At 39.8% G+C, this 25,208-nt stretch overlaps 1 protein-coding gene across 5 annotated transcripts in view; it reads right to left on the bottom strand.

Annotated features, from left to right (window-relative positions):
• LOC117747507 (protein diaphanous homolog 3-like) overlaps window positions 1-23,528 on the bottom strand; it is a 137,139-nt gene extending 113,611 nt beyond the window's left edge. The window contains exons 1-6 of one of the 5 annotated variants that reach the window (XM_034556803.1): window positions 23,097-23,499; window positions 22,851-23,002; window positions 16,162-16,194; window positions 15,591-15,773; window positions 14,753-14,857; window positions 10,747-10,877 (exon numbers count right to left, since the gene is read on the bottom strand). In XM_034556803.1, the coding sequence (XP_034412694.1) occupies window positions 10,747-10,877; window positions 14,753-14,857; window positions 15,591-15,773; window positions 16,162-16,194; window positions 22,851-22,970 (572 nt within the window). In that variant the 5' untranslated portion in view covers window positions 22,971-23,002; window positions 23,097-23,499. Of the gene's footprint in view, window positions 1-10,746; window positions 10,878-14,752; window positions 14,858-15,590; window positions 15,774-16,161; window positions 16,195-22,850 lie in introns of all 5 variants that reach the window. The other 4 variants (XM_034556812.1, XM_034556831.1, XM_034556794.1 and 1 more) reach the window with 4 other exon arrangements.
• Window positions 23,529-25,208: the final 1,680 nt, after the last annotated feature.

The following is a 25,208-nucleotide window of genomic DNA, read 5'->3' as shown; positions in this document are numbered from 1 at the left end:
ATCCAAAGTTTTCACCCAAAAGTGACAACTGCAACTTCAAAAGACGTTTTAACTTCGATTCAAATAAGAAGCACAAACGGGGACAAATAAATTGTTTAGACAAAACCCTTCAGGGTATGCAAAATATAGAAACAAAGACAGCATGAGTGAGACTGGGAGCGACTGCACCTCCCTCCTGATTGAAACCGAATAACCTCTCTGAACATTAGCATGCAGTGTTTGTACAGTCCTAATCAACAAGCTGCATGCCTCCCAGCATCAAATCTACAGGACTTCTCAAGGTGACAAAATGGGAAGCAGTTATCTGAATCGCATGTCTTTAAAAAGGAGTGCAAGGTTGTATGTAGATGTTGCGTCGATGCTTATTTTTGCTTCACATCACATGTTGTTCACACCTTGAATGAACACAGGTGCTGGCTCAATTCCATTCATCTTCCGTCAAAAAACAAGGAAACGCTGCACTAGCGATGATTGAAGTTTGTTTTTCTTTTTGTGATGCAGTGACTCAGTACATGAGGAGGGTATCTGATTCAAAGAGGTGCCACAGCAAATTGGACTGCAAATGTGTGTTAGGGAAAGTTGATTCATTTCGACTGAATAAAAGAGCACGGGACCGCTGCAGACCGGCGACAGCCTGACTGGCACTGCAGCAGGTAATTCAAGCTGGTGTAATCCAATTTAGCTTGCCAACTTTGCTGCTTTAAATTAAGTAACTTCATAAGGACAGCGACAGTAACTGGTGAGGTGGTTTCTACAGATCCTGGGTACCGTTAGAAAACAATTACAGACTGCTGAAGTCCCAAGTGTACCGTGTACAGACATGACACCGTCTCGGGGACATTAGAGTTGAGAAATCCGCTGTATGTTCTGATCCCAAAATGCTCATCTCTCGAGACATCACCGCTCCGTATGTACAGTGCTTACCATTTCAGTTTGCTTAATCTTTGCAGAGAAGAACAGCAAAAGTCGGGACCATCTTGAGCAAACATTTTCACACAAACAGCCTCATACTGGGAGTCAGATTTAGGCGTTGTGTCCAAACTGTTCCCTGTGAGTTGGATGTGGGAGTGTGCAAGCCATTAAGGGGGAAACATGTCCTGCTCTTGATGTATTCGAGCCTCCATGTGTAGCTCACCAGGATGTATTGGGTCCAGGGCAATCATTGCACAAACGAATAGCAACAATTCGTTTGATTTTGACATATATTATAATTTTAGTGAATGGTTCGGCCTATTTGAAAAGATCACCACAGCTTCAAATCTCCCCGACCTCAGCCACTATGACAACCTTATGCTAAACTGCCTTCTACAGCGTGGAAGCAGAGCAGGCCACTGCATCATCGAGGTGTCTGACTATGCATGTGGCAGGGTCAAGAAAATACGGGAGGCTGGCAAAAACTGTCACTGCCATTCTGATGAAGATGGGGACGGCTGCCGCCAAGGTGGGTGTGAATTGAGGCTCTAGTGATTGAGAAAGAAAATATATAAATATAAATCACTTCTCACTGGGCCGTGGCCCTGGCCATGCTGGTTATAGAGTAGGCCAGGCGAGGGGCTTGACACGAGCTTCATTGAAATGCATAACTCAGTGGCCACTGCACGCTAGCTTTTCATCATCAGTGCGGAGGCAAAGAGCTAAGGAAAATAACCAGCTGATCTATGGCAGGAATTATTGCACAGGAACCCAACAAGCCTGTACTGTCAGGGTCTGCTGCAACAAATATGGAAGACATCTGCCTTGAAACACATGAGTGTTTTCAAACGGCTTCTAGTAAGAGGCCTGGGAAATGTACTATATCTCAGAGCCCAGAAAGGGGCAATTTAATAGCTGTCCACAGCACCTGGAGAAAAGTCTCATCTTCGAGAGCGAGAACAATCAGGCTGAGGCAATAATGTATCCAAGGAATGTGCCTTTGTGTCAAAGCTGAAGGTCAGGAAGTCGAGTGGGCATGAGACGGATAAGGCTGTGCAGACACACCCTGGGCCAGTCTATTGATCTTGTACTTTGTGTTAACTCACACAACCTGCTACTTTTATGCTGACAATGAACAGCTCAATTAAATGGCTCAACGCAAGCACAGAGCGGTTTTGTCTGGTGACGACACCAATAAAGTTCATTCTAACAAGAGGGCGACTACAAAGACAGAGGCCATTAAGAGAGAGAGCGAGAGAGAAACTGGATCGCTTTGTGCGATTTGAATTTGAACAGAAAGTAAGACGACAAAAAAGAAAAATATGAAGTGGCAGATGTCTGGAATGTCGTTCGTCTGTACTGGAGTTATATCCGTTTTTATGTCACAGCCGTCTCAAGACTACAGTTTTTTCGCCACAACATTTAAAATACGTTAGCGGTAATGCGAATATAATTCATTTCTAGGGGACCAATAGAGGCACTCATGGCCGGTGTGTTTATTAATGTCACCGGTCATCTCTCTGTTAACTGTGTATTCCTCGTGGTTACTAGGTTTATTATTATTATACTGCAAGCAACATTTGTCCATATACTAATCTAAAGCTAAAAATTAAAGACTTGTATGAATACGGCTGCAATTTCCATAATGCGGAAGCTAACGACAATTGTAAAATGGTAGAATCCAAGTTCATAATAACTTTCTAAGACAGTAGTAATATTAATTTAGTCACACATGCTTTGTAGTTGACATGCTGTCTGTCTAGACTCTAAAGTAATTAGTATTTAAAATTCTGTCTGCTAATTTAGCATGCTTTGGCAGCCCTTGGGTTTCATTAGTTCCCAACATCTGGCACGCCTCCCACATCCCAAATGACAAACTTTAATCACATTCTCCGGCTGAATGTCCTCAGTGTTCAGAGCCGGGTTGTGTAAAAATCATCTGAAAACACTTTGCTGGGGAAACTGCGGCACCGATTCTATGTCCGACTGCTACCTGGTAACATCGTCATTGTCTTTGGTCATTGAGAATCGTACAGACGACACACACACACACACACAGACGACACACAGACGACACACAGACACACACACACACACACAGACGACACACAGACGACACACAGACACACACACACACAGCTTTCAGAGTCGCAGCTCTATTCCTGTATTCCTCTATTACCAGCCGTGTGGACATTTCATAAATATACGAGTCCATTGCTGAACATTAGCTACAAAGCTAGCCATGGTGATTTTGTATGACGTTATGAATATCAATGTGGGTTGAGGTGCACTGCTCCCAGTAAACATTGTCTATTTAACAAATCAGAAGTGATTGAGGTCCGTGTCCTGTCAATGTTGTTTGTGATCGGTCATCATGCCAGAGGGAGCAAATCACCATCTCACGGGATCTTTCTCACGTGATCTCATGGGGAAGCGGATGTACACAAAGCGGAGGCTGCCGTGGCGCTACAACTTGCCATAGTAATACTTGCAGTAATAGTGGGGAAAATCAACAGCAGAAGTCTGCATTACAAATATGAATGGGGAGACGCGGTCAATACAGGGAGTCTATTTCTTAGCAAGAGGTGAGATTGTAACAGCAGTTGTGAGATCTGTGAACAGTAGCATGCGCAAGGCTCTACATCAACCTGGACTAGGGTTGCAAAAGGGCGGAAAGTTTCCACGGGAATTTGGGGAATTTAAAAAAAAAAAAAAATTGAAAAGTTTTTTTGCAAAAGCATATAACAGGAAACTTAAATGTAGTTGAGAACAAGACTATGCACGCCTAGCTCAGCTGGACCCTGAATGCAGCTGGTTGTGAACATTGTCTGCCAGAAACATAAACGTTTTTGAACGTCTTTGTCATCAGTGTTGTCTGAACGTTTCAGCCCATATATGCCTGGCAAGTGTGAGAGCACCGAGTTGCGTAGAGGCCAAGAGCGGTATTGCAGACAGATGGAGATTTCAATTATAGCTCCCAACATATTGAAAAAAATAACTGAACTAGTTCATTTTTTGGAGCTGTGAACTATGAACTGAACTAGTGTTGTCGAAAGTGAACTTTCCCAACACTGTTTGTCATTACCTAGCATATTGATTACTTGGTAAACTGAAGCCATGTTCATTTTAATACCAAGATTATTTGTATACAGTAGACTAACTTTTTACAGCAGTAAGGAGGACGTTGATGAGGTCCAGGAAGAAAGCATTTAGACCTGAAAGGATTCAGGGAAAAACACAACAACAAAAAAAATGGGTTGGGGGGTGGTGATCATAGGGAATACACCTTTTTTATTCAACGTTCATGTTTTTGTTGTTTGATGAAAGAATAAAGTTCTACTCACAAAATGTCAAAAAAGTCAAAAATGTCAGTTCTATTATAAATGTTTGCATGCATGTCTGCTTATGACAAGGTAAATACAGTTAAATTACCCCAAAATGTCCAGTTTATTCCTGTTTATTCCCGTTAATTCCCGTGGAAAGTTTCCAACTTTGAATATTCCCGGAATTTTGCAACCCTGACATGGACATTTGTGTTGATCTCATCCACACTTGAAAATTCATTCACCATTTTTAATACAATACAACGCTTTGATCTGCAGGTTCTGAAACCAGGATCACTATCACTATCCTCCTGACTATTAAGTAGCTGATGGCCAGTATACACAAACAAGATTTTGCAACTGAATTGTGCTACTTAAAATATTCCATATCTTTTGTGAACACTGCTTCAAACTTTAACATGACTTCTTGGAAAATAACCCCATGTTATTGGTCCATCTGCCAACATGCGAATGAGATACTGTAAACTACTTGGATTTGTTAATTATACAATGCAATAAACAGTAATTAACACTCACTCTGGGATCGGAGGAAAACTGTAATCACGCGACACCATCAACGGATTCATGAGAAGCAAAGCGGTATTCGACCGAGTGCTATCATCTTAGAAAGACACCGAGAAACAGACCATAAAAAAAGAAATGTAAGGAAAGGATATTCATCATCCTATTCCCTGGGAAACAAAAACAGTCATAAATCAAAGAGAAAAATGAGGCGCCTTATCTGGCTAACTTCACAGCTAAGGTAGCTTGACTTCGAACAGAATCTCAGGAGAACGCCTCCAAGGTTCCCACGCAGTGAAGCGCGGCATTGCACTAAAGCGATTACGAGCCACAAATATTTTTAAAAATGAACTTTAAAATGTTGTCCCAAGTATAGCAAGTTAACTGACTCCAAGAGCGTTCTCCAGGGACAGAGGGAGGGAGAAGACAGAAGTAACAGCAATGCAGAACATCTGAAATATAAATAGAGGTCACGTGAGGACAGATTGAAGCCGCTCTAGCAGATTGCTACTAACAATAACAATGCTTGTAACTAAATAAGTTTCTAAAATGGTATTAAAACATTTTTCTAATTCTTTGAAATGTGCATTGGTTTAAAAAAAAAAAAATGTAAGAGATAAAATTGTAATATAGATATAAATCTTCATCAAAGAAATATTCATCTAATTCAGATATTAGGCATTTTAAATGATCACTTTTCACAATTTTTGATCAAAATTAAACGTGCAAATATAATATATTACATCATAAAAACATTCACCAGACAATCCAACAATACCTTTGAGAAAAGAACCTGTAACGTCCGACAACCTTGTCGAAAATTGCTTACACTGAGGTCATTGAAAAATATGTAAAATTAAAATTTCAGTTGCACAACCTACCAGGAAATAAAGCATGTGGTTTGTTCTTTCTAGTTCTTTCTGAGTGAACTACATGGGTGGCGGGTGTATGAGAGAAAAGCATCCAAGGTTTATTAAAAACGTTGGTGTAAGGATACGGGATGCTAAACTGAAAATAAAAAAAAAAATCTGGAACCTGAAGGTCAGCTTTAATATAAAATCAAAAACCAATTTCCACTTGTTTGTCAGATGCATTTATCAAATCCATTTAATACAATTACATCCTGTAGCCTTGCTGGTCCTGTGGGCTAGCACTGTGGCCTCGCTTCACAAAAAGGGAGAAAGAGAGCTAGAATAGCGGAGGTGGGTAAGGCAAACAGGAGTCAGAGGCAAGCGTCACAGGACACTCTGGAGCTGCAGGAAATACCAAATGACCTCCAAGTCTGCCCTGTCTTCACCAGAAGGTCGCTGATGAAGGAGCACATAAGTCTGCCAGCCTATATCTGACAACACCCGATATTGGACTGAGGCAGTGAGTAAGAGATGTTTGCTGCCACGGTTCCAAGAAAGTGACGGTGACCAGCATCCAAAAACAGTGGCAGACAAAATACCTTCATCGGCAAATCAATCCCACAACTCAGGACCGTCATGGTGCCATTAGATAGCGAGGGGTTACCGCTGTCGGCCCACCGTTTGTAGCCGAAGCAGATTTATGATCAAGCCAGACTGTCATTACCCATAAGCCTGACGGTCCATTTTATTAGTGGTGACTTAATCAAACGTGGGGGCCTGCAAGCCACGTTTTCATCGAGCATCACACAGGTGAGGGTTCCATAAACAGCAGTGGGTACGCATAGACTGTGGCTTTGTATACCACGGTTTCATGGGAGCTCTAGGAACAAGCGATCACTTTATTCATACATTAGTCACACACGATTGAGGTGTGCATGATTTAATTACACGATTCCTAGACGTTTATAACAGCCTTCATAAAGCATTTATCACAAATGCACACAATCAACAAACTAAAGCACTGAAAAACCAGGCAGCAACCTGCCAATGTGGATGCATCTTAAAACTTGCATTCTCTCTCCTGACTAGCAAAAAGAAGTCAGATTGTATGGAAGTCTACGAGAAAATGACCCTCCTTGTCACTTGATTTAACTCAGTAAACATTGTAAGTTAAATGAATTTATGGTCTCAATTGTTAGTTTAAAGTCTTCTTCAATACAGCATGATTTTCATTTCGTAAATTATGGTCCAGTTTAGAGTATAATAGACCAAAAAGTGGAGTATGCTTTAGGGCGTGATGACTGTGATTGACAGGTCACTGCAGCTACCAAAGCCGTATACAGCATGTTTCCAAGTCACTCCTGTCATAGTTCATCACTGAAATGAATTCAGTCACTGATTTTACATGAGTTATTATGGTCACTTATATAATTTTAATCAGACCAATGTTTCATTAAAAAAGGCAACTGACAAGCATATATTAACTCCCATTTACTGTTAACACAAGTAACACTTGAGTATGTTTGCCTAATTAAAGTTTTGAAGTATATCTGTCGTTGAAAGTGTAATGTCATCGATTCAAATAAAAAAATAAAATAATTGAGGCTTACCAAAAAAAAGTGGATTCATCATCATCAAAAGGTCTTGACACTAATCTCCTATTGGACGTCTTGATAGAGCTGCTCAGCCGGTTCTAGAAAACATAATGAAGTATCTGTAGATTCCATGTGCCGCCATTCATACACGGCTGTGTAGAGAGCAGCAGTGCTTGGGTGGGAGTGCTTTTGACGTGTGCGCTCAAGAATATGATCCTGGCTCCTGACCCCTTGCCCCTGCTTCCTGCATCCAGCCCCTAGACTGGACTGGACCTGGCCTCCTTCCCAATGGCCCTGCCTCCTTCTTGGTGCCTCATGCCTCAAGGGCCTGGCCTCATTGGTCCGGCCTCTTGCCTAGTGGGCCGGCCTCCCGCCATGGCCCTGCTGATGCTCCTGATCCGATGTGAGGTCCTGGGACAGGGATGTTGTATGTGTACAGATTGTAAAGCCCTCAGGCAAATTTGTAATTTGTGATTTTGGGCTATACAAAATAAACTGAATTGAATAGAGAATATATATATATTAAAAAAATTGGTGCGACGGTGCGTAGCGAAAGCTTATCAGTGTTGAGATTCTCCTCCTGTTGGCACAGACTTCCTGTGGTTGTTGAATCAGAAATGGATGACAACATATTGGGCACCCAGAGTTATGGGATAGCACCTCATATTTATACAAAGACCAGACAAACCTCTATGAGTGTAAATGTATGTGTATAAACCAGAGACTTATTTTATGTGGTGATGGAGCAGCTGTAAACCGATCGATCCAAACTCCATCCAGAAAACTTGCATTTTAAAAGTTTTTGATTGTTGTCTAGTGGAAAGCCCTAGAAAAGCCTTAATTCAGACAATTTACAAATCTGCTTATTTCTGCATCTTTTCTCATTCGTTTATTGCAATTAAACCCCAGCTTAATCTGTTATTTTGGGGTTCATACTGCGGAGGTAAACCAGCTCAGTGAAACTCGCTGAGCACCTCAGGATGATGTTATGAAACCAGACACAACGACGTTTGGTTTTCCGACGTAACAGGAACGTCCTCGTATGCAAGACTTCCACAACATGTGCAAAGCAGCAACAGTGGTTATTTTTGCCAATGGATAAAACACAAGGCGAGAGTCCTGAAAGATGAGGCAAGACCACAGTCATCCTTAATCAGCCGTTAACAGCAGAGAGAAAGGCATTGTGTGGAGTGTATTAGGGTTCTTACACATTTTACCAAAACATTTGTATGACTTTGATGCAAAATACAAAATGTGTTAAACCCTGAGAACTCCATTGCCTCCAAAAAGTTTGGAGGCAGTAATGATTGGAAAATAACTAAATAAACTTTTGATCCACACATATTCGCAGAACTTTAGACGCGGTGTCAGTTAATACTCAGAACTAACTATCTTTTGCAATACAAACTTTGGAAATTCTAAACCAATTCCCCCTCCAATTTACAAATAACCTAATGGAATATTAAAAGACGAGCGATTTCCATGTTTTAACCACCCAAATAAATTTGCAGTTTATTTTTTTTCATGTCTGCAAGCTTCTCATCAATCTGCTCTTCAATCTCCAGCAGAGAGGCTTTCTTTTCTTTGGCAGTTTAGCAGAAAGCATTGGATCTGGTGATCAAGGTCAGTTTGCTTTCTCAGCGTATTCATCCACTGATTTCTCAAGGGTGCAAATGTATGTCTTCGTTTTCAAATCCTCCAGCTCATCTGTGAGGGCCTTTCTTTGCTGCTCTCACTCTTTCTCATCATTTCACCAAGGTAGCCAGAGTACTTCTGCCTGGCTCCTACAGCAATTAGCAGCTTATTGGTGATCTGTACTTTGGTTATGCCCCCCCCCCCCCCCCCCCCCTCAACAGATCTGACATGGTCAGACAGTGACTTCTGAGCCACCGGAAACTTATCCTTCCGTCAATTCAGAGTTGTCAAATCTTGATCTTGATCCCTGCCTCTCTGAAACAAACACATTTACATGTATGTGGCATACAAGCTGCCACTCAAGTCGGGGAAAGGGCTTTGCCTCACAAAGAGGTTTTATTTGTAATTATACGCTATGGTAAATTGGTCAACTTAAACAACTCTCTACCAATCTTAAGCCACATACACTGTATATATTTGTGTAACAAATTTATTGTATTTCTTCATTTTTAACAAAGCTTTTCAAAGCCTGGAAAAAGCCATTTTCAAACTCCATACAAACCTTGAGCATTGAACAGAAGTACAAGTATCTGTGTGAAGATGTTAGTTGTGAAGATGGCTACTGGGATCAAATAAATCACACATCGGTGTGTATGGTGATAGGTGGTGGTAAAGTGTTAAGAAGTCTGTGAAGCTTAGATCAACCGCCTTTAAAGTGTCTCTGGTAGAGTAAATGATAATGTGAAACAAAACCCCAACCTCCGACCCAAAAAGCCCTAAGCAACAATCTAAATCTAAGAGAAGGAGACAACCAAGACAAGGCTGCCAGGGATCTGCTCGTCAATGTAGCTTAGATGGAACCAAAAGGGAACGCCCCCCCCCCCCTCCCTCCCTAGTCACCGTCAGATTTAGTTCGTACTGGCAACAAATGTACCTTTGCAAAACTAGCCATCCTACCACAAACAATATTATAGTCAAGATTTGCACTAGTGCATAACTTCTTAACCCAGCCTAAAAATAAATGTACAACTACAATATTGTCATATCTGGAATTTTGGAGAAAATAATTATTGATGAAATGTTGTCAAACAAAAGCTTAAATTGAAGGAATCTAAATGTTCTAGAAACACTATGCTGCAAAACAGCTTTAAAAATGTGTGACACACTAATGTAAGTAATTGAAATGGAAAGTAACCAAAAGGCCGAGGTCAAACGAGTTAACTCCATGCATCTTCTAATTTTCATGTGATCCTTTACAAATACAAATGTGAAAGGATCCATTCCAATGAATTATTTTAATTATTTTGTTAAACGACGATGTAGCCATGGTAATTAATGAGAATAAATTAATACATTGGATTAAATGTGAACATTACTTCTTTTTTTTGCATTTCTTCTTCAAATAAAATATATATACATAAAAATCTAAATTTTATTTGACTATATATTGACTGCAATAAATAGTGCATAGAAGTTGATCATAATGCTGCCACCCTCACTTTGCATGATTTTTGAAGAGACTATTTTTTCTTGCCGAAAGGTATCTGGTAGGTGGAGCACTTCTAAGGCTTGAATGTACACTACAATCTCTTTGTTAAATGATTACAAAAAAAGATGTTTCATGACAATATAAATAAGTCCCAGCTGGTCGACTATGTCAGCATGGGCCTTGCACACTCAAATGTCAATACCATTTAGTCATATCATTTAGTTTCCAGCTCAAAACATATGTTTAGGCGTGCAGTACCTCTATAATAAAACAAGGGATATAGTGGTGATCCATCAAAGTGCATTTAGACTCTGTTCATTATTAACAAAACTAATTACAAAAGAGACAATAGTGAGGCCACCAATCAATGCTAATAATCAGTTAAAAGAAGAGAGCATTGTCATAATATTGCACTGTACCTGACAGGGTTGCTGGTAAGCGACACTCGCAGCGAGTCTAGACAGGCAAACAGACGTTCATCGATCACACCCGACTTCAGCTCTCCCAGGAATTCCTGGGGAGATATCTGATGGCTGCTTCTCAAGCTGCCCTGGAAAAGTTATAGGGAGAAAGAATCTCTTTAGTGCAGCCGGAGAAAAAGTGATCGAAACAACATGAGGCCAAAAAGACGGAATAGTCAGTACACCGACAGAAAGACTCCATGACAGCTTTCAACAAGTACAAATGTGCAAAAATTGATTTATTTCCAGTACCATATACCCGTCCCTTTATAAACCTGAACATTTAAGTCGTGCCTACTTGGATGAACTTCATTCTCATAAGCCCTGTTAGACAAGTGTGTATACACGCCATTTCTCACCATATTGCTTTCTCTTCTTCACGATTTCACAAAATGGCACTCTAAAGTACAGACACCTTAGCCAGCATGATGCAATGGTTACAAAAGACCAGAATAACTCCATGAATGTTTTCCCTTACCGGCCTGAAAGTGGCACAAGTTTGAATCTTTAATTCTATAAAATACAAACCATTTTGACTGAAGTAAGACTGAATGCCGTTTTCAAAGCTTTTGGATCAAAGACTAAAGCCTGGGTTATACTTTCCTGTGTTTTCTTTAATTTGATGGTCTCTTAATTAGTTTCCAAAGTTCCAAATATCTAACATCAAAATAACACATGACCCAAATAGCACAAGTACAAAGTGGAACAGAATCAAAAATCTTTTCATATTGGTTCAAAATGTTGTCATCAACAGCAAATCACAGTAATGTTATATAATCTTTGATCACATGCAAAAGGAAACCACTATTTATTTGTAATGCATGACTAAAAGGTCACCAAAATCCCAATGGACCCATAAGACATGTCCTTAATGAAAGTAAAACATTCCAATCTAATGTATCTGACTATAGAAACAAAACATGATAATCTACATGCATCTCACCAAACTAGTTATCACACCTGCACATTGTATAGTCGAGGAAGACGGGTGCAAGACCATTAAAGCTGAAGCTTTTCTTTGCGTTTTATTTGCGATGGTGGTGTGGAGAGAAAGCTACATTTATTTGGTTTATCTAGACAGCTGCACTAATGCCAAAACATCCCATATCGTTGGGTACATTTTTTTATTCATCAAAGGCCTCAGAAATCAGCTTGTATCCCTACCAGCAGGAATAAATAATCCCTGGTGTGCCAAAGCAACACAAACAATGGAACTATGCCCAGTCAGGCTCTCCCCTAACACCTAAAGCCCAAATCTATGATATCCTGCTTAATACATGATTAATATAAAAGTAGATGTTACGGTCTTGCTAAAAAAATAATAAAAAACACTTTTATTCAATCGTCAAATAACGTGAGATATAATTATCATAAGCACCTCTATAGCCTTAGAAAGGGAAATGGATCATGTGCATGTTGAGTGAAAATATTTCTTTGATATTTCTTTTAACTGATTAACGGCATTAAAATCGGTCAAAATGATTCGTCGGTACACGGTTGATTATCAACATTTAGTACTCAGTATACTCCGTTTACATTTAAAAATGTACATTTACCTACAATGCTACCACTATGTTTTTGTTTCAATGATCAGCTCCTTTAACAATCAATCACTGTAATTGAGGTCTTAGCCACGATTGGAATTTCGGAGCCAGTAGACCACAATTTATGTTTGATCAATGTTGAGCCAGTAAGCTCCTGCCTCATGTTTTCAAATGAGAGCTTATTAAAAGTCTCTGAGGCTTGCGAGCAGTTCATCCCAAGGAAGTCAGAGGTGAATTGAGCTCCACTCTTTGGCCGGTTCACAGAAAGTTGTGTGTAAAGCATGACAAATTGGACGACATCCACTTGATTGACCAAAGTTAGACTGGTTCATATCAGCATTAGCATTGGCTTGAAATGCATTTGTACACAGACAGAGGACTGTGTTTTGATCCATATCTATGCCATTGAAACTGCATGCAGAGAGAATCTCTTCACAGGTGTAAAGGAGGACAATTATAGCAACCAAAAAGTAGAGCTGAGGCTTTTCTGGAAAGTCTCCAGGTGTTTCAAAAAGGCAACACTAAGTAAAACACAATCTCCTACACAGCAGGGGAACTGCAGACAAGTGAACACAGTGGGGTCTCCAGTAGGTAGAATCATGGTGGTTATTTCAGGACAACAACTGCGACACACCAAACTTGACTGCATCAATTTGGATGCCGTATTAAAGGGTTGATTGGCGAAGCCGTCTTTTAGTTGAGAAGGTCGTATCAGGAATTATTATATATATATATTTTTTTTTTTTTAAAGTAAGAGAAATGTAACAGTCAACTGAGCCGAAGTTGACTCCTCGCTCAGCCTAAGCATCAAGGAAAGTTCTTTAAAGATTTTCTTTTACATTTTAAAAAGGTGTTATGAAAAGGAGCAACCTCTGGAATAACTCACTGTGCAGGATTTGTGCGCAACTTTAGCAGTTGAGAAAGAGGGTTTGACGGCGACAATGAAGATATGAGTAACGTTATAGCTGTGAACGTAGCCGTTTGTTGTGTGTACAGTTTAGGCAATTCGGCACTGAATTAATGTTACAACTCCTCCACAATGTGCGCAGTGTGCCTGTACCTTAATCCCACCTCTTCTAAAATGTTTTCTCCATGTTTCCAGCCTCAGTTTAGCAATAAATTGTGCATGGCCTGTCAGACACTATTGGCTCGATTAGTATGTCTATAAACAAAAATAAAAATAATTATTAATATTGCTCATTACTAATGCAATACAAGCGGTTTAGCACTATGCCTCCAGTGGCACCGGTTGCTGATGTAGGCTACTTTTTCATTTGCCAGAACATATGAAAATGAAAAAAAAATGCTTGTTGTGCAGCCGTAAATCTACCTGAGTATCTTAAATTTACTTTGACAATAAATTAACTCAGTAATTACTGATATGAGAGAGATACTGTACGTCTTCATGATCATTTCAAAACGTCCCTCTCTAAACATATAATTTACCACAACTTGTGTAAATGTAGCATTTCATAAAAACTGGTGTTTTGAAGGACATTAATTTATGCCGTTTTTGCCAGAGCAGGTAAACAAATGCAGGCTATACAAACAGGCTGGTCCCCATGGTAACTAAAGATGGACAGCCTCAGGCGAATTTCGAGGGATGTCTGGTAACAGCTAATATAATAAATGCTACCCTTCTTTGCGAGACACTATGCCAACTTGTTAACCAGAAAACATTAATAAAAAATTAAAATAAAACATGTAAAAGGATAATCTCAGCTGTCAGCAAAGAGCATGTGTTAAGATATGGGGCATTCATTAACAATTGATTTAAGTTAGTATGTGCCATCAGAAAGAGGTTAATCTAAAGCCTCTGTTATATAAAATCAATTTTTAAAAAGCCATGGAGGCTGTTTTCATTTTTATTCAAACTAAGCATCACAGACTGAACTCATATCAGCTATAAACACACTTGTGGGTAGATATTTAATGGAGTGTCACTTGCAAATTGTAGTCTTTCAATAGGATTCTAGTCTTAAGGGGAATTGATGTAAAGCATGGCCTTTTGTTGGTGTGGAAAAGAAAGAATGGTCAATAGTTCCGACTTCTTTGGAGACAAAATCGTTATTCTCTAAACACTAACAGTTTTATCACCCTTCATCAAGATCCGTCTGTCTTCTTTGAGGGTGAGTAAAAGAATAGCTTCGAGCTAAATGCTGGAACTTTGAAGGAGGACCAATCAGCCATGAAAGCAAACTCATAAAACTGAAGCAATTACCTTCCAGTATTCAACATTGTTATTAAGAATTAATATCACACCTCATCCATTTTTAGTATTACTCAAAAGCATCAACTACTTATGTTATAATGCCCAATCAGCCAAAAATCATCAAAGATCAAAATCTCTCACACATTAAATCATGTAACTATATAAAATTAAGAATATAAAGTTCAAAAATACGCATTCAAAAACTTACAGTTTTAGAGGCAGTAAAAATATACTGGATGACCATTTCTCTCTTGGTGTTGAGGTCCTTCTCTCTCAAAGGAGACTTTTTTTCTTCACTCAAGTTCATGTCCTCCTGAAATAAAAAGAAAATAAATATATATTTAATCTAATAACAAATAGTATTAGGGTGTTTACATTTTACCTCTGGCAGCAAGATTTGCTTTTTCTCACAACGTATTAATCATACAATAATTTTGGAAATATTAGATTGTATCCGACATGAGGTTTAGTGTAGACAATTATTTTTCTATCAAATTTATTTTGTTTAGATTTTGGTTATATTTGTCCATATTGGCAAAAACATGAAGATACATCAGAAGCCTTTTTAAAAGTAGTGACAACAATTTCTTGTTTTCCAAAGTTACCATAACCTTAAACCATAACAGTGTTGCATTCATGGTTGTAGCCCCACTGCTTTTACTTGCGTCTACCTGTTGTACTTTCCTCAGACATATTGTTGTAAAGTATGTCTGGACATTGTCAGCCCCAAAAGTCTCAAGTAATTTGAGTTCCACATGGCTCATGTGGGATGTTTACCTTCCATAAAAGTCTATTCCTAATTAGTGAAAACGAGTTGCAGTCATCTCCCAACATCCTTACAGCAGCGATATGCTGTTATCGAATGCCCTTTTAGAAAATAGAAAGCCCAAAATATCGTGGGCTTTTTTTAACATATTCAGTGTTTCCTTTAAAAATCTTTCTCTCCCATCGTTAGTCACTTTGCATCACATGTAGGTTTTACATGTCACACTACTATTTCTCTACGAAACCTTTGATGATGTTGTATATAGTTAAAAGCAACATACCATCATCTTTTCAAACAGGGCCAAGATCTCTTTCTCTGAGGTGATCTTTGATGAAAGCTCCTCAAACTGATGTGAGGTGGATGATGAAGAAGTGGACCCGTCATTAGTGTTGTGTTTGGAGTGCGATAAGGGCGGCCGCTCCTTTTTACTGCCGGGGATCCGAATGCTGGCGAATCTGTCCAGCTGTAAAGACAACAGAGAACAACAGTTAAAACAGGGAAACGTACACGAGGATTTTCAGTGCCAAGTTGAGGCACAGTTAATATGTTTAGCATATTTAATGTAGACAAAACATGTATTAATGAGTTAGAAAAGCAATGCCATTAGTGGGAACAAAGCACACAGGTACACAGAACATCCGTTTAACACATGTTGAGGAAAGGCATGGAGAGTTAACGGAGACATTAGTAAGTGAGAAAAGCAGCCGGTGTTCTGTGATGTGAAAGAATCCAATGAAGATCCAGTTTCATTGCCACTCAAAATAAGCAGATTAGATGCCTTTTTGTAGAGGGACGCAAGTAGAGACTGACAACCAAGGGAAGAGAAAGCATACCAGCTTCTCGAATCTTACCACATCATCTGTGATATTCCTAAATGGTAAGTGCTACAGGGGGGAACAGAAAAAAAAAAAAAATCAGGACACACGTAGTAAAATATTGTTTCAACCCATCATTTCCAATATCATTTATAAACAGATACAGAAAAGTGTTGGTTCTTTATACACTGCATTGCAAATGTGTGGCGTTTGTTTTCTTGTAGCATTTAGGTGCATTCTGAAAAGGAAGTGTTGCCGTTGTTTAGCCTCTCCTTTGTTATGCTTATCTTGAAATTCCAAAAAGGGAGAGATGCTTCTGCTCATTTTTCTAAATAAGGACTTCAATAGGACTGATATCTGAGAATCTCTCATTAACATACCTTCACCAGTGATCCTTTAGATTGCAATGTAAAAGGTGAACCTGCTGTGATGTTAAGATAGTGGGCAGCGGCTATCAAGGCTGTGATTCACAGGTTTTTAAAAAAAAGGGACCCAATGTGTGCCAGCTGAATAAAGCCCAAACTGCCGCACACTCCCCAGGAGCCTGTACAACCATCACCAAGCACAATGGGTGGGTGCCAAGGTTCCCCTAAAAAAAGAAAATCCATTTGCGGCACCCAGCAGTGCAATGTTAGCAGATTATTAAACATATGTGCACATGTCTAAAACCAAATGGCGTGTTTATCAACGTTTATAAGTGTGAATTGCTTCAAGTGCTCCAACAAGCCCCGTCTGAAAATTATAACGGATGGATTTATGACATAGGAGATTGGCAGTTGGCCTGTTGTTGCCTGTGCGCACCAGCTACCTCAGTGCCTGCCGATCAACTTTTGTCTGCTGCCGTTTCTGCTCTAGCGGATTGTTTTGTTTGTTTGTTTGCTCGTCTTCCTTTTTTTCCCCCCCGGTAGACTTCTTGGGAAAGTTGCCATCTGTATTTCGAACATGTGTAACGGAGTCAAAAAAGGCCAACGGAATAATCCTAATAAGGAAAATATGAAAACTGTCATATTGAAATGCTGAATGTAAAACTGACATGGTAAGGTTAGGATTTCTTCAAGCACAACAGCAGACCGCACAGAACCTCGGAGAAATAAATCAATACACACCTGTGTTTAATTAAATAAAATCGCCCGGAATAAAATGCGTCAACCTGTCAGTGAGCAATCTTCCTAATGAGTGCTACGAGATTAACATCATACATTTGTGTCCAAACTGTGCTCGAAAAGAAAACAGGCTGAAAGATGACACGAGAATGTTAATAATATGTTAGAGGATGATGTTTCTGAAATAAAGTCCAATTGAATTGATAAAATCACCCACAATATGCAGAATACAGGAATTATTTTGTCTCCACTGATGAGCTTGGCAATTGGTCAAACTAATTGGACACAGCTGTCAAACTTCTACCTCATATGCCCACAACGTGACAGACTATGCAGGAGTAGGCGTCTAATTGGAATAGCACTAACTACAGTAAGACGAACCCCAACTGACTATTGTCACTGATTTCATTTCATGGATGAGATGTTAAAAAGGGGTCAAATGTACCTAGAAAATTGTAAATATTAAATAGTTTGGATACTTTGAGGTCAATTACAAGCGCATGAAAAAAAAAACCAAGGGAAGCAATAACTCAACTAACAAATAAAAAATCAGCATTCCCACCACAGCCTCTATTCTCAAATATTTCCCTACACCCAAACTGTTGCACACTTTAACATAATTTGAATATTACTGTATATTACACAGAAATGATAGGCTGACTTTAAGAAACTTCATTATTATTCAGCCCTTCAACAATGAGGAAAAGGTGGAACTAAATTGATTTGAATGCATATCTTTCAAGAGTAAACTGACTCTGAACACAATAAGAACAAAACAGCACAAGAAAACTCCCAACAGCGTCCCTCAACAATTTAACTTCTAATTGTTATTCAAGTACTTGTTATTTAGCTCTGCTAAGGCAAATTATGGGGGAGGGATGTCCTGAATAGTAACTTAGTCCACCTGTTCTGTTGTTACAGGATTAATGGTATGAAACATAAAAATGACAAATATAAAATGAATAGATAGACATTATGCAATTCATCAAAATGTTATTATTTCTTTTCCACAGACCAACAATGCCTGAGCAGCCGTTTGTGCCAGCTGTCGCACTCTAGTGCAGGCTGTACAAGTCTCTGCAATGAAGTATGAAGTCATTGCAGCTCGTGGACCCAGCATGTGCCTTTAATATGGACACATCAGGATGTTCAGTGGTACTTATTGAGTCGTGTTGCATCTAAACAGCAGCACCAACAATCAGCATTGGACAAAGGAATCCACAGGTGGCCTTCCCAGGGTGCTTGCAGTGCAATAGCAAGACATTGTCAAACAGAAGGAAAAACAAAACTCCTCAACAGGAAGCTGTAAACATGACATGAGTGCAGAGTAGATGGCACTCGGCACAACAACAACAAGACCTAGCAGCTGGATAGGAATTATTATCATTTCTTTTTTCAAATTGCAATTTTTAAAGTAGTAAGATTCTTTGGTTTTTCCTTATAAAACTTGAGGAGTTGCAGATTTTTTCTAAATAAAATTATTATTCTTTAAAAAAAGATTTGAGTTTGGGAATGTTGATTAAACAAAACAAGTCGTCTGAAGACATCATCTTGGACTTTGGGAAACTGTGATGGGCCTTGTTATTCGTTGTTTCCTGGCATTATTTTTTTCATGAAACAATATGCATTGGCTGCAGCCCCACCCAGGTGCTCATTGGTATTTGGGTCCTGAAAATGAGGAAGCAGGAACATTTAAAGGCCGTCTCTTAGCACCCATCCACAGTCACGATTAAAAACTTCAGGCAAGGGCGAAGCCCCAATGGCACGCCAAGTGTACATTTCCAAGGCTTCCAGAAAAATAAAAAGGAGTTGACCGAGTGCTTCAGGTAAGAAACACGACTGGTAACTAAAAAACTAGGAAAACAACAAAAGAAGTTGTGACTATAAAGCTAGTTATAGTGCAAGTTGGTTAAGCAGCAATGTTTTTCAAGTTCTCACGATTGCAAATCTTCACAACAGTTATTTGTAAATATATCAGCAGATTCACTTTACTTTCCGCTATCACCTTGTTAATTTAATCAACCTCTGATAACATCTTTTTAAATAAAGAGTGAAAACCCCTTGTTGAAAAATAACCCACTGATGTAGAAAACACTGCACATGCAGTCCACAACAGAAAAGAGATTGCTTCATGGAGCAACAATTAAAGAACCCAACCCAAAACTGTATTGATAAACAGCAGATTTTGAAAACTTAATCTCTAATAGCCTTCATTAACAGCACCGCTGTGTTTATTGTTGTTATTCTATCAGATTTTTTGGTTTCAGCAATTGCATAAGCCGGAGGAAAGCAAATTCTCATGACAAGGCAGCGAAAGAAACAATAGTGCACTCAATTAGCAGTAATAAAAAAATACTGTGGTCTTTCAAGTTAAGATTCTAATGAAATTTCCTTCTATATGAATGTTTCACAAGTAAGCAGGTCACATGTGTTTAGGTTTAAGTCTGTTGTAGCCTATATCACTCAGAGCTCAGTGTCACAAAGTGTGTTCTTTACACATGATCTAGTGAGGACTTTTTTTGTATTATACATATACTGTATATGTATATTTTCTGTCAATTGACTAATTCATTAATATCCTACCAGTACCTCTACAATTTCAGCCCCATCTCAATGGTACTGAATACAAAGTTACTAAGCAAAGTAGCTTATAACAAAATAAAAGTCAAAGAAGAAATTTGCATTGGTGGAAAAGAAAATGTCGACCACAATAAATACTGATGCTCCCTGGTTATTGTGCATCACATCGGTCTCCATTTCAACTTTCAGCTCTAACACGATAGACATATTTCGGTGCTAGTGTTTATTACCCATCTCTTTTCCATTTGTCAAGCTTTTATGAAGATGAAAAGTCTTTCTTGTTTTTTTTTTAAGTTTTACGATAATTGAATATGTAAATGAAGTGTCTCAATTATGCTAAATCTATTCCCAGAGACTTATTTGAGCACCAACATTCAGTAATATTGCCCATTAACACTAGAAATATTCACAATAAATGAGTGATCCAGTAAAATAGATATTAAACACACATTAGATTAAAAAAGGACCATAAAATCTGCTCAGAGATTAAACTGAAAACCAACAGATTTGTTGGCAATGAAAAAGGTCCTTCTCATCCTTTATACCCTGTACTTAAGGCCAAAAACAGCATCTCAAAAGAACATTTATCCATTTGCATTAACATCCTGCACCATTTCTTCACTTTTATAATGCGCTGCTTGAAAATAGCCTTAAAGTGGCCTTCAATGGAAAATCCACTTTCCCCTGATTCCAGTCAATATTGTGGTACTGCAGTGCCACCTATTGAGATGACTGAATACATGAATGCTCTTCTTAACTGTGAAAACTATTGACATTGTCTTTCAGTTTAAAAAAAAAATATTGTTATGAATTATAAATGTTGCAAGACAGTCCAAATCAGAGAGGTGTCAAGACTATGCTGTACCATCACAAACACATGGATGTATCTTTTAGTGAGAATAAGAAACAAGATGTTATCTGGTTACGCTTTTCTGAAAGAACAGAACCGTAAAGGAGAGCATTTCAAAAATTCAAGGCTCTCTGGGAAGCAACATGGTCTCAGTGTGTTGATTTTTGTTTTGTACATTAAAAAGAGAACCAGAACAATAATTAATACCTTTGTCAGGCTGAGTGAGAATGTGTATTTCAGCTCACGTGAGGATGCTTTGCTTTTCACTCTTGCTGACAACAGTACGGTAAAAAAGCACGAAAAGTAATCTTGGTGCTTGTACTGCTTTTATTTCGAAGAAGCCACACAAAGTATCGAGTGCACTGCTTGCTGCTGTTCAACTGCTGTTGAACGCTCCAGAAAAAAGAAAGTAAGTGGTCCTTAATATAAAATGTTTTTGGAAAATAATATTGCCAAAAGGTTAAGAATGAACTTCCATGTTCAGTGACTGGTAACAAGGGGCCTGCTTAGGTGAAACGCTGCTTGTGCTTAATGACATTTTCACAACATGACCTCAAGGACTCAATGTGTGATCAGCCCCAAAGTATAATTGGCTAAAACCTAAAACATCAACAGAAGACGGCCGATGTCATCACAAGTTACCGCAGAGCCCCAAGTGATCCATTCATGTTGCTTAATTTGTTCGACTAACAGTTAAAAACCCAAAGTCCCTCCCTATATGTCGGTGGCCAGTGCAATCAGGTTAGATTCACATTGGCAGTCAGTCTGAATAGTTACACACACACACACACACACACACACACACCTCTCCCTACCTACCTACCTACCTACCTACCTATGCAACCCTACTTTCAACCAGCACTGAACACTCATCTCATTCGGCGAACAGGCGTTTTTATAAAGGAATAGTAAGTGTCGGACATTTAGTTAACCAGTGGGAGTGGATAATGACAGGTTTGAAAACCCATTCCTGCACACACCTTTCCTACGATTCAGGACTAGAATCTCTGAAGGGCAGCGAAAAAGAATTAACTTGTGTTTGTACTCTCATAAGAGCGAGGTCAAATTCGGGTTGAGCGTGCATTAATTAGACCTGTGTCCGACAAGTCTCCCTTATAAAAAAGGGGGGGGGGGGGGGGGGGGGGGGGGGGCGTGTTGTTGTGGAAGTTGGCTGCTTTGAAAATGAGACTTCAAATCGAGAACCCTAACAATGGTAATGCTTTGTCCAAACAGCAACACCTCCTATACCACCCAGAAGAACACAGCAGACATTCACCAGGCAGACGAAATGTTGGTTGGTTTGTGTGCAATAGTAGGAAGGACGTGGATTAGTGTAAATCCTAAACCCTGTGCTAATTTTAACCTTTTGATTTCCTACATGCAAAGCAAAGTCACGGTCACCGTTTCACAAAGACGTTCAGCGATTGCACTATTCATGGACGGGTTAGGGGTTAGGGAAGTGAGAGAAAGATTCTGTGGAGGCAATTCTCTCCACAAGGTTGATAATATAATGTGTCAAGTAAGAACATTGCACAGGCATCTCCACTTCTATTCTGTTTCACCTACTTTTCCTTAGGCACAGCTGGTAGCTGAATAGACAGTTGTGAATGATTTTAGGTTCCTGGAAATATAATACGATAATAAAAGGTCATTGCCACATATATTTCTAAAGAGTCTTTCATCTTTATCTATTCTCACTACCATAGGAAAAATAAATGTGAGGATGAATTATATGAAAAGAAAGTCATTGCAGACACTTTTTCCTTAGTTGATTTTTGCAGTGTGTGTGTGGTAAGGAGTCCACAGGTGGTATCTCATTCACACACACACACACACACACACACACACACACACACACACACACACACACACACACACACACACACACACACACACACACACACACACACACACACACACACACACACACACACACACACACACACACACACACACACACACACACACACACACACACACACACACACACACACACACACACACACACACACACACACACACACACACACACACACACACACACACACACACACACACACACACACACACACACACACACACACACACACACACACACACACACACACACACACACACACACACACACACACACACACACACACACACACACACACACACACACACACGCCAATGCAGCCTGCCATACTTACAAACTTCGGTTTGCGGTCTCCCTCGTCGCAACATGTGGTGTGGTTGGAAGCGCCCTTCTTCTTCTGAGGTTTGCAGTCCCGTCCGGCAGTGGCTTGAAACCGCTGACTGTACCCATCCATGTTGTTGATGCTAAAGCGAACGACCTCAACACCTTGTGATGTAACGTCGCGTTAGCGCACACGCCCTAAAAAATGTAATTTTTTTTAAATGGTGAAGACGACACACGCGGGAGTTGTCAACTATACCTTTCGTGTTACATTTGTCGGACGGCTAAAGTTATCGCCGGTTAACGGAGAGCAGACGTCCCTTGTGTCGGTATCAGAGACGCCCAGGCGTAACGTTACAGCTCCCAGTCCGCTCTCCCAGCGGCCTTCAGCGAGCTCACGTTCACGTCACCCAGCTAACCCTAGCAAAGTTCGCTAAACTATCGTTCACTGGAGGCTTTACTGAACGCTAATCCAATTGACGGACTCGTCACGTTAGCTAGTTTAACGCTTCCGCTCGCAGAAGGACTGAATGCTGCTCGCGACGTACCGGGTTCCTCGACTGACACCACACGTATCCGTCCATCAATCGTGAGCTATATAATCATTACGAGCGGTCGCTGAGTCGTTGGCCGTGTAAAGTTACATGTGTGGGGCAGATATTATTTTTTGACAGACCCGCGCAAAGGGGACGTCAGCTGCGCCGGTTCAATCCGACCAATAGCATCACTGCACCCCTCTGTGTACGGTTGAAGAGGCTTTTGATTGGCCGCAGTGAGCTGTCAAACAGCTCGACCTCGTATTGGTTCGTTTTAGGTACCTGGGTCTCCCGTGGGTGCGATGGTTTGTGTAACCCGACTCTGCCAACCAGGCAAGCTGCTGAAAAACAAACGCAACATGCACTTCAAAGTACAGTACTGATAGCCTCCAGTTATTGAGGAGTGTCCTGTAGATAGTTTACAAAAAACAAAAAGGGCATATAGGCTAACCCAAACCTAAAAATATTTTTTTATTGTGGTAACTTCATGTAACCGTTACACGGTTACCAAGACGACGCATACACTTCCCTGAAGGCTTTAGTCAGTTTGAATGTGAGTCATAGCAGGCCTCATATTATGCACGGTTGATAAGTTTGAAGTGGGATGACCGCTGTCTTTTTAAACTGCACAACAGATCTTGGATGAGAAAAAAACATCTGTGTTAGTGTCTCTGTGCCACATTAGTATTACTCACTAGATAGGTGGAGACAGACACGTTTATGTGTTTTAGAACATGTGCTTCCCTTCTCCTCATCCTACCCTGTCATGTTTCCAGGAGTCAACAAACCCTTAACTTCACATGCGAAGTTCACAATTGATGCTTTCTTTTCTCTCTCTTTTTTTTCAATCAGGTTGTTCTACTGAAAATACTTTACGCTGTTGGTTTTCATCTTTGTTTGGCCATTTTAAAATCAGCCTCAAGCTACAGTAAAATCCCAAATAGCCTATTGTCTGATGCAAACAGCAATGAGGTGAAGTGATGCAACAAACAGAAACTTCTGTGAGATCCTTCTCCCGTGCTTTACTCAAACAATGATCTGCTCCGGTATCAACAGCTCTTCTAAAGCCAACAGGGAACATGCATGCCCCTGTTAGTGAGACGCATGAATCATATCAGAGAATATGAACGGTGTGCCATGATGAGCCACACCATGACGGGGAACAACGTGTCTCTTCCACGGTCAATGTGGTCATTCAGCAGTTCATGTGTAACATACATGGGATTTGACTCCGGTTACACGTTGCTCCATACGGGTGGAACTTTATTCTCGGGGACAAACGTAATCCTCATGTTTGTAATGGGATGAAAAGCCACAAGTAGAATGAACCTTTCACCTGCCTTTGTGCTTCCAGACAGCTGTGGCTAATCCGTCTTAAGACCTCAGACTGGGGTCAAATTATAATGAGACATGTGTAGCCTACTGACCAGAACACATTTAGCAACAGTTGCTTGTAGGTTTGATTGGCAGTTTAAAAGGAAAGAAGAAGAAGAAAACACATCTTTGTCACCATCAAGAACAAGAAATATAGTTAACAAACAGGTCACAGATTTCAGCTGTCTCTGAGATCATGTAATTTGCAGCTGTTATATTACCAGCATCAATCTTTTACAAGTGGAGCAGTGATTCAGTATAATTATGCTTCCCTTATTAGCATGTCAATCTGCAAAAATGCAATGGACTGGGACAAATTCCCACCGATACGTAAACTGTCATACGAATGGAGATTTATACAAGCATGGTTTTCTATGTGAAAGACTGGAAACAGATTTACCATGCCCAATTGGAGTTAAAAAAAAAAGTTAAATGTCATTATTGAATGAAACATTTCGCTA

The sequence above is a fragment of the Cyclopterus lumpus genome, chromosome 3 (genome assembly GCF_009769545.1).
Source record: "Cyclopterus lumpus isolate fCycLum1 chromosome 3, fCycLum1.pri, whole genome shotgun sequence".
NCBI lineage: Eukaryota > Metazoa > Chordata > Actinopteri > Perciformes > Cyclopteridae > Cyclopterus > Cyclopterus lumpus.
Note: the sequence above shows the minus strand (reverse complement) of the source record. Positions and strands in the feature narration are given on the sequence as shown.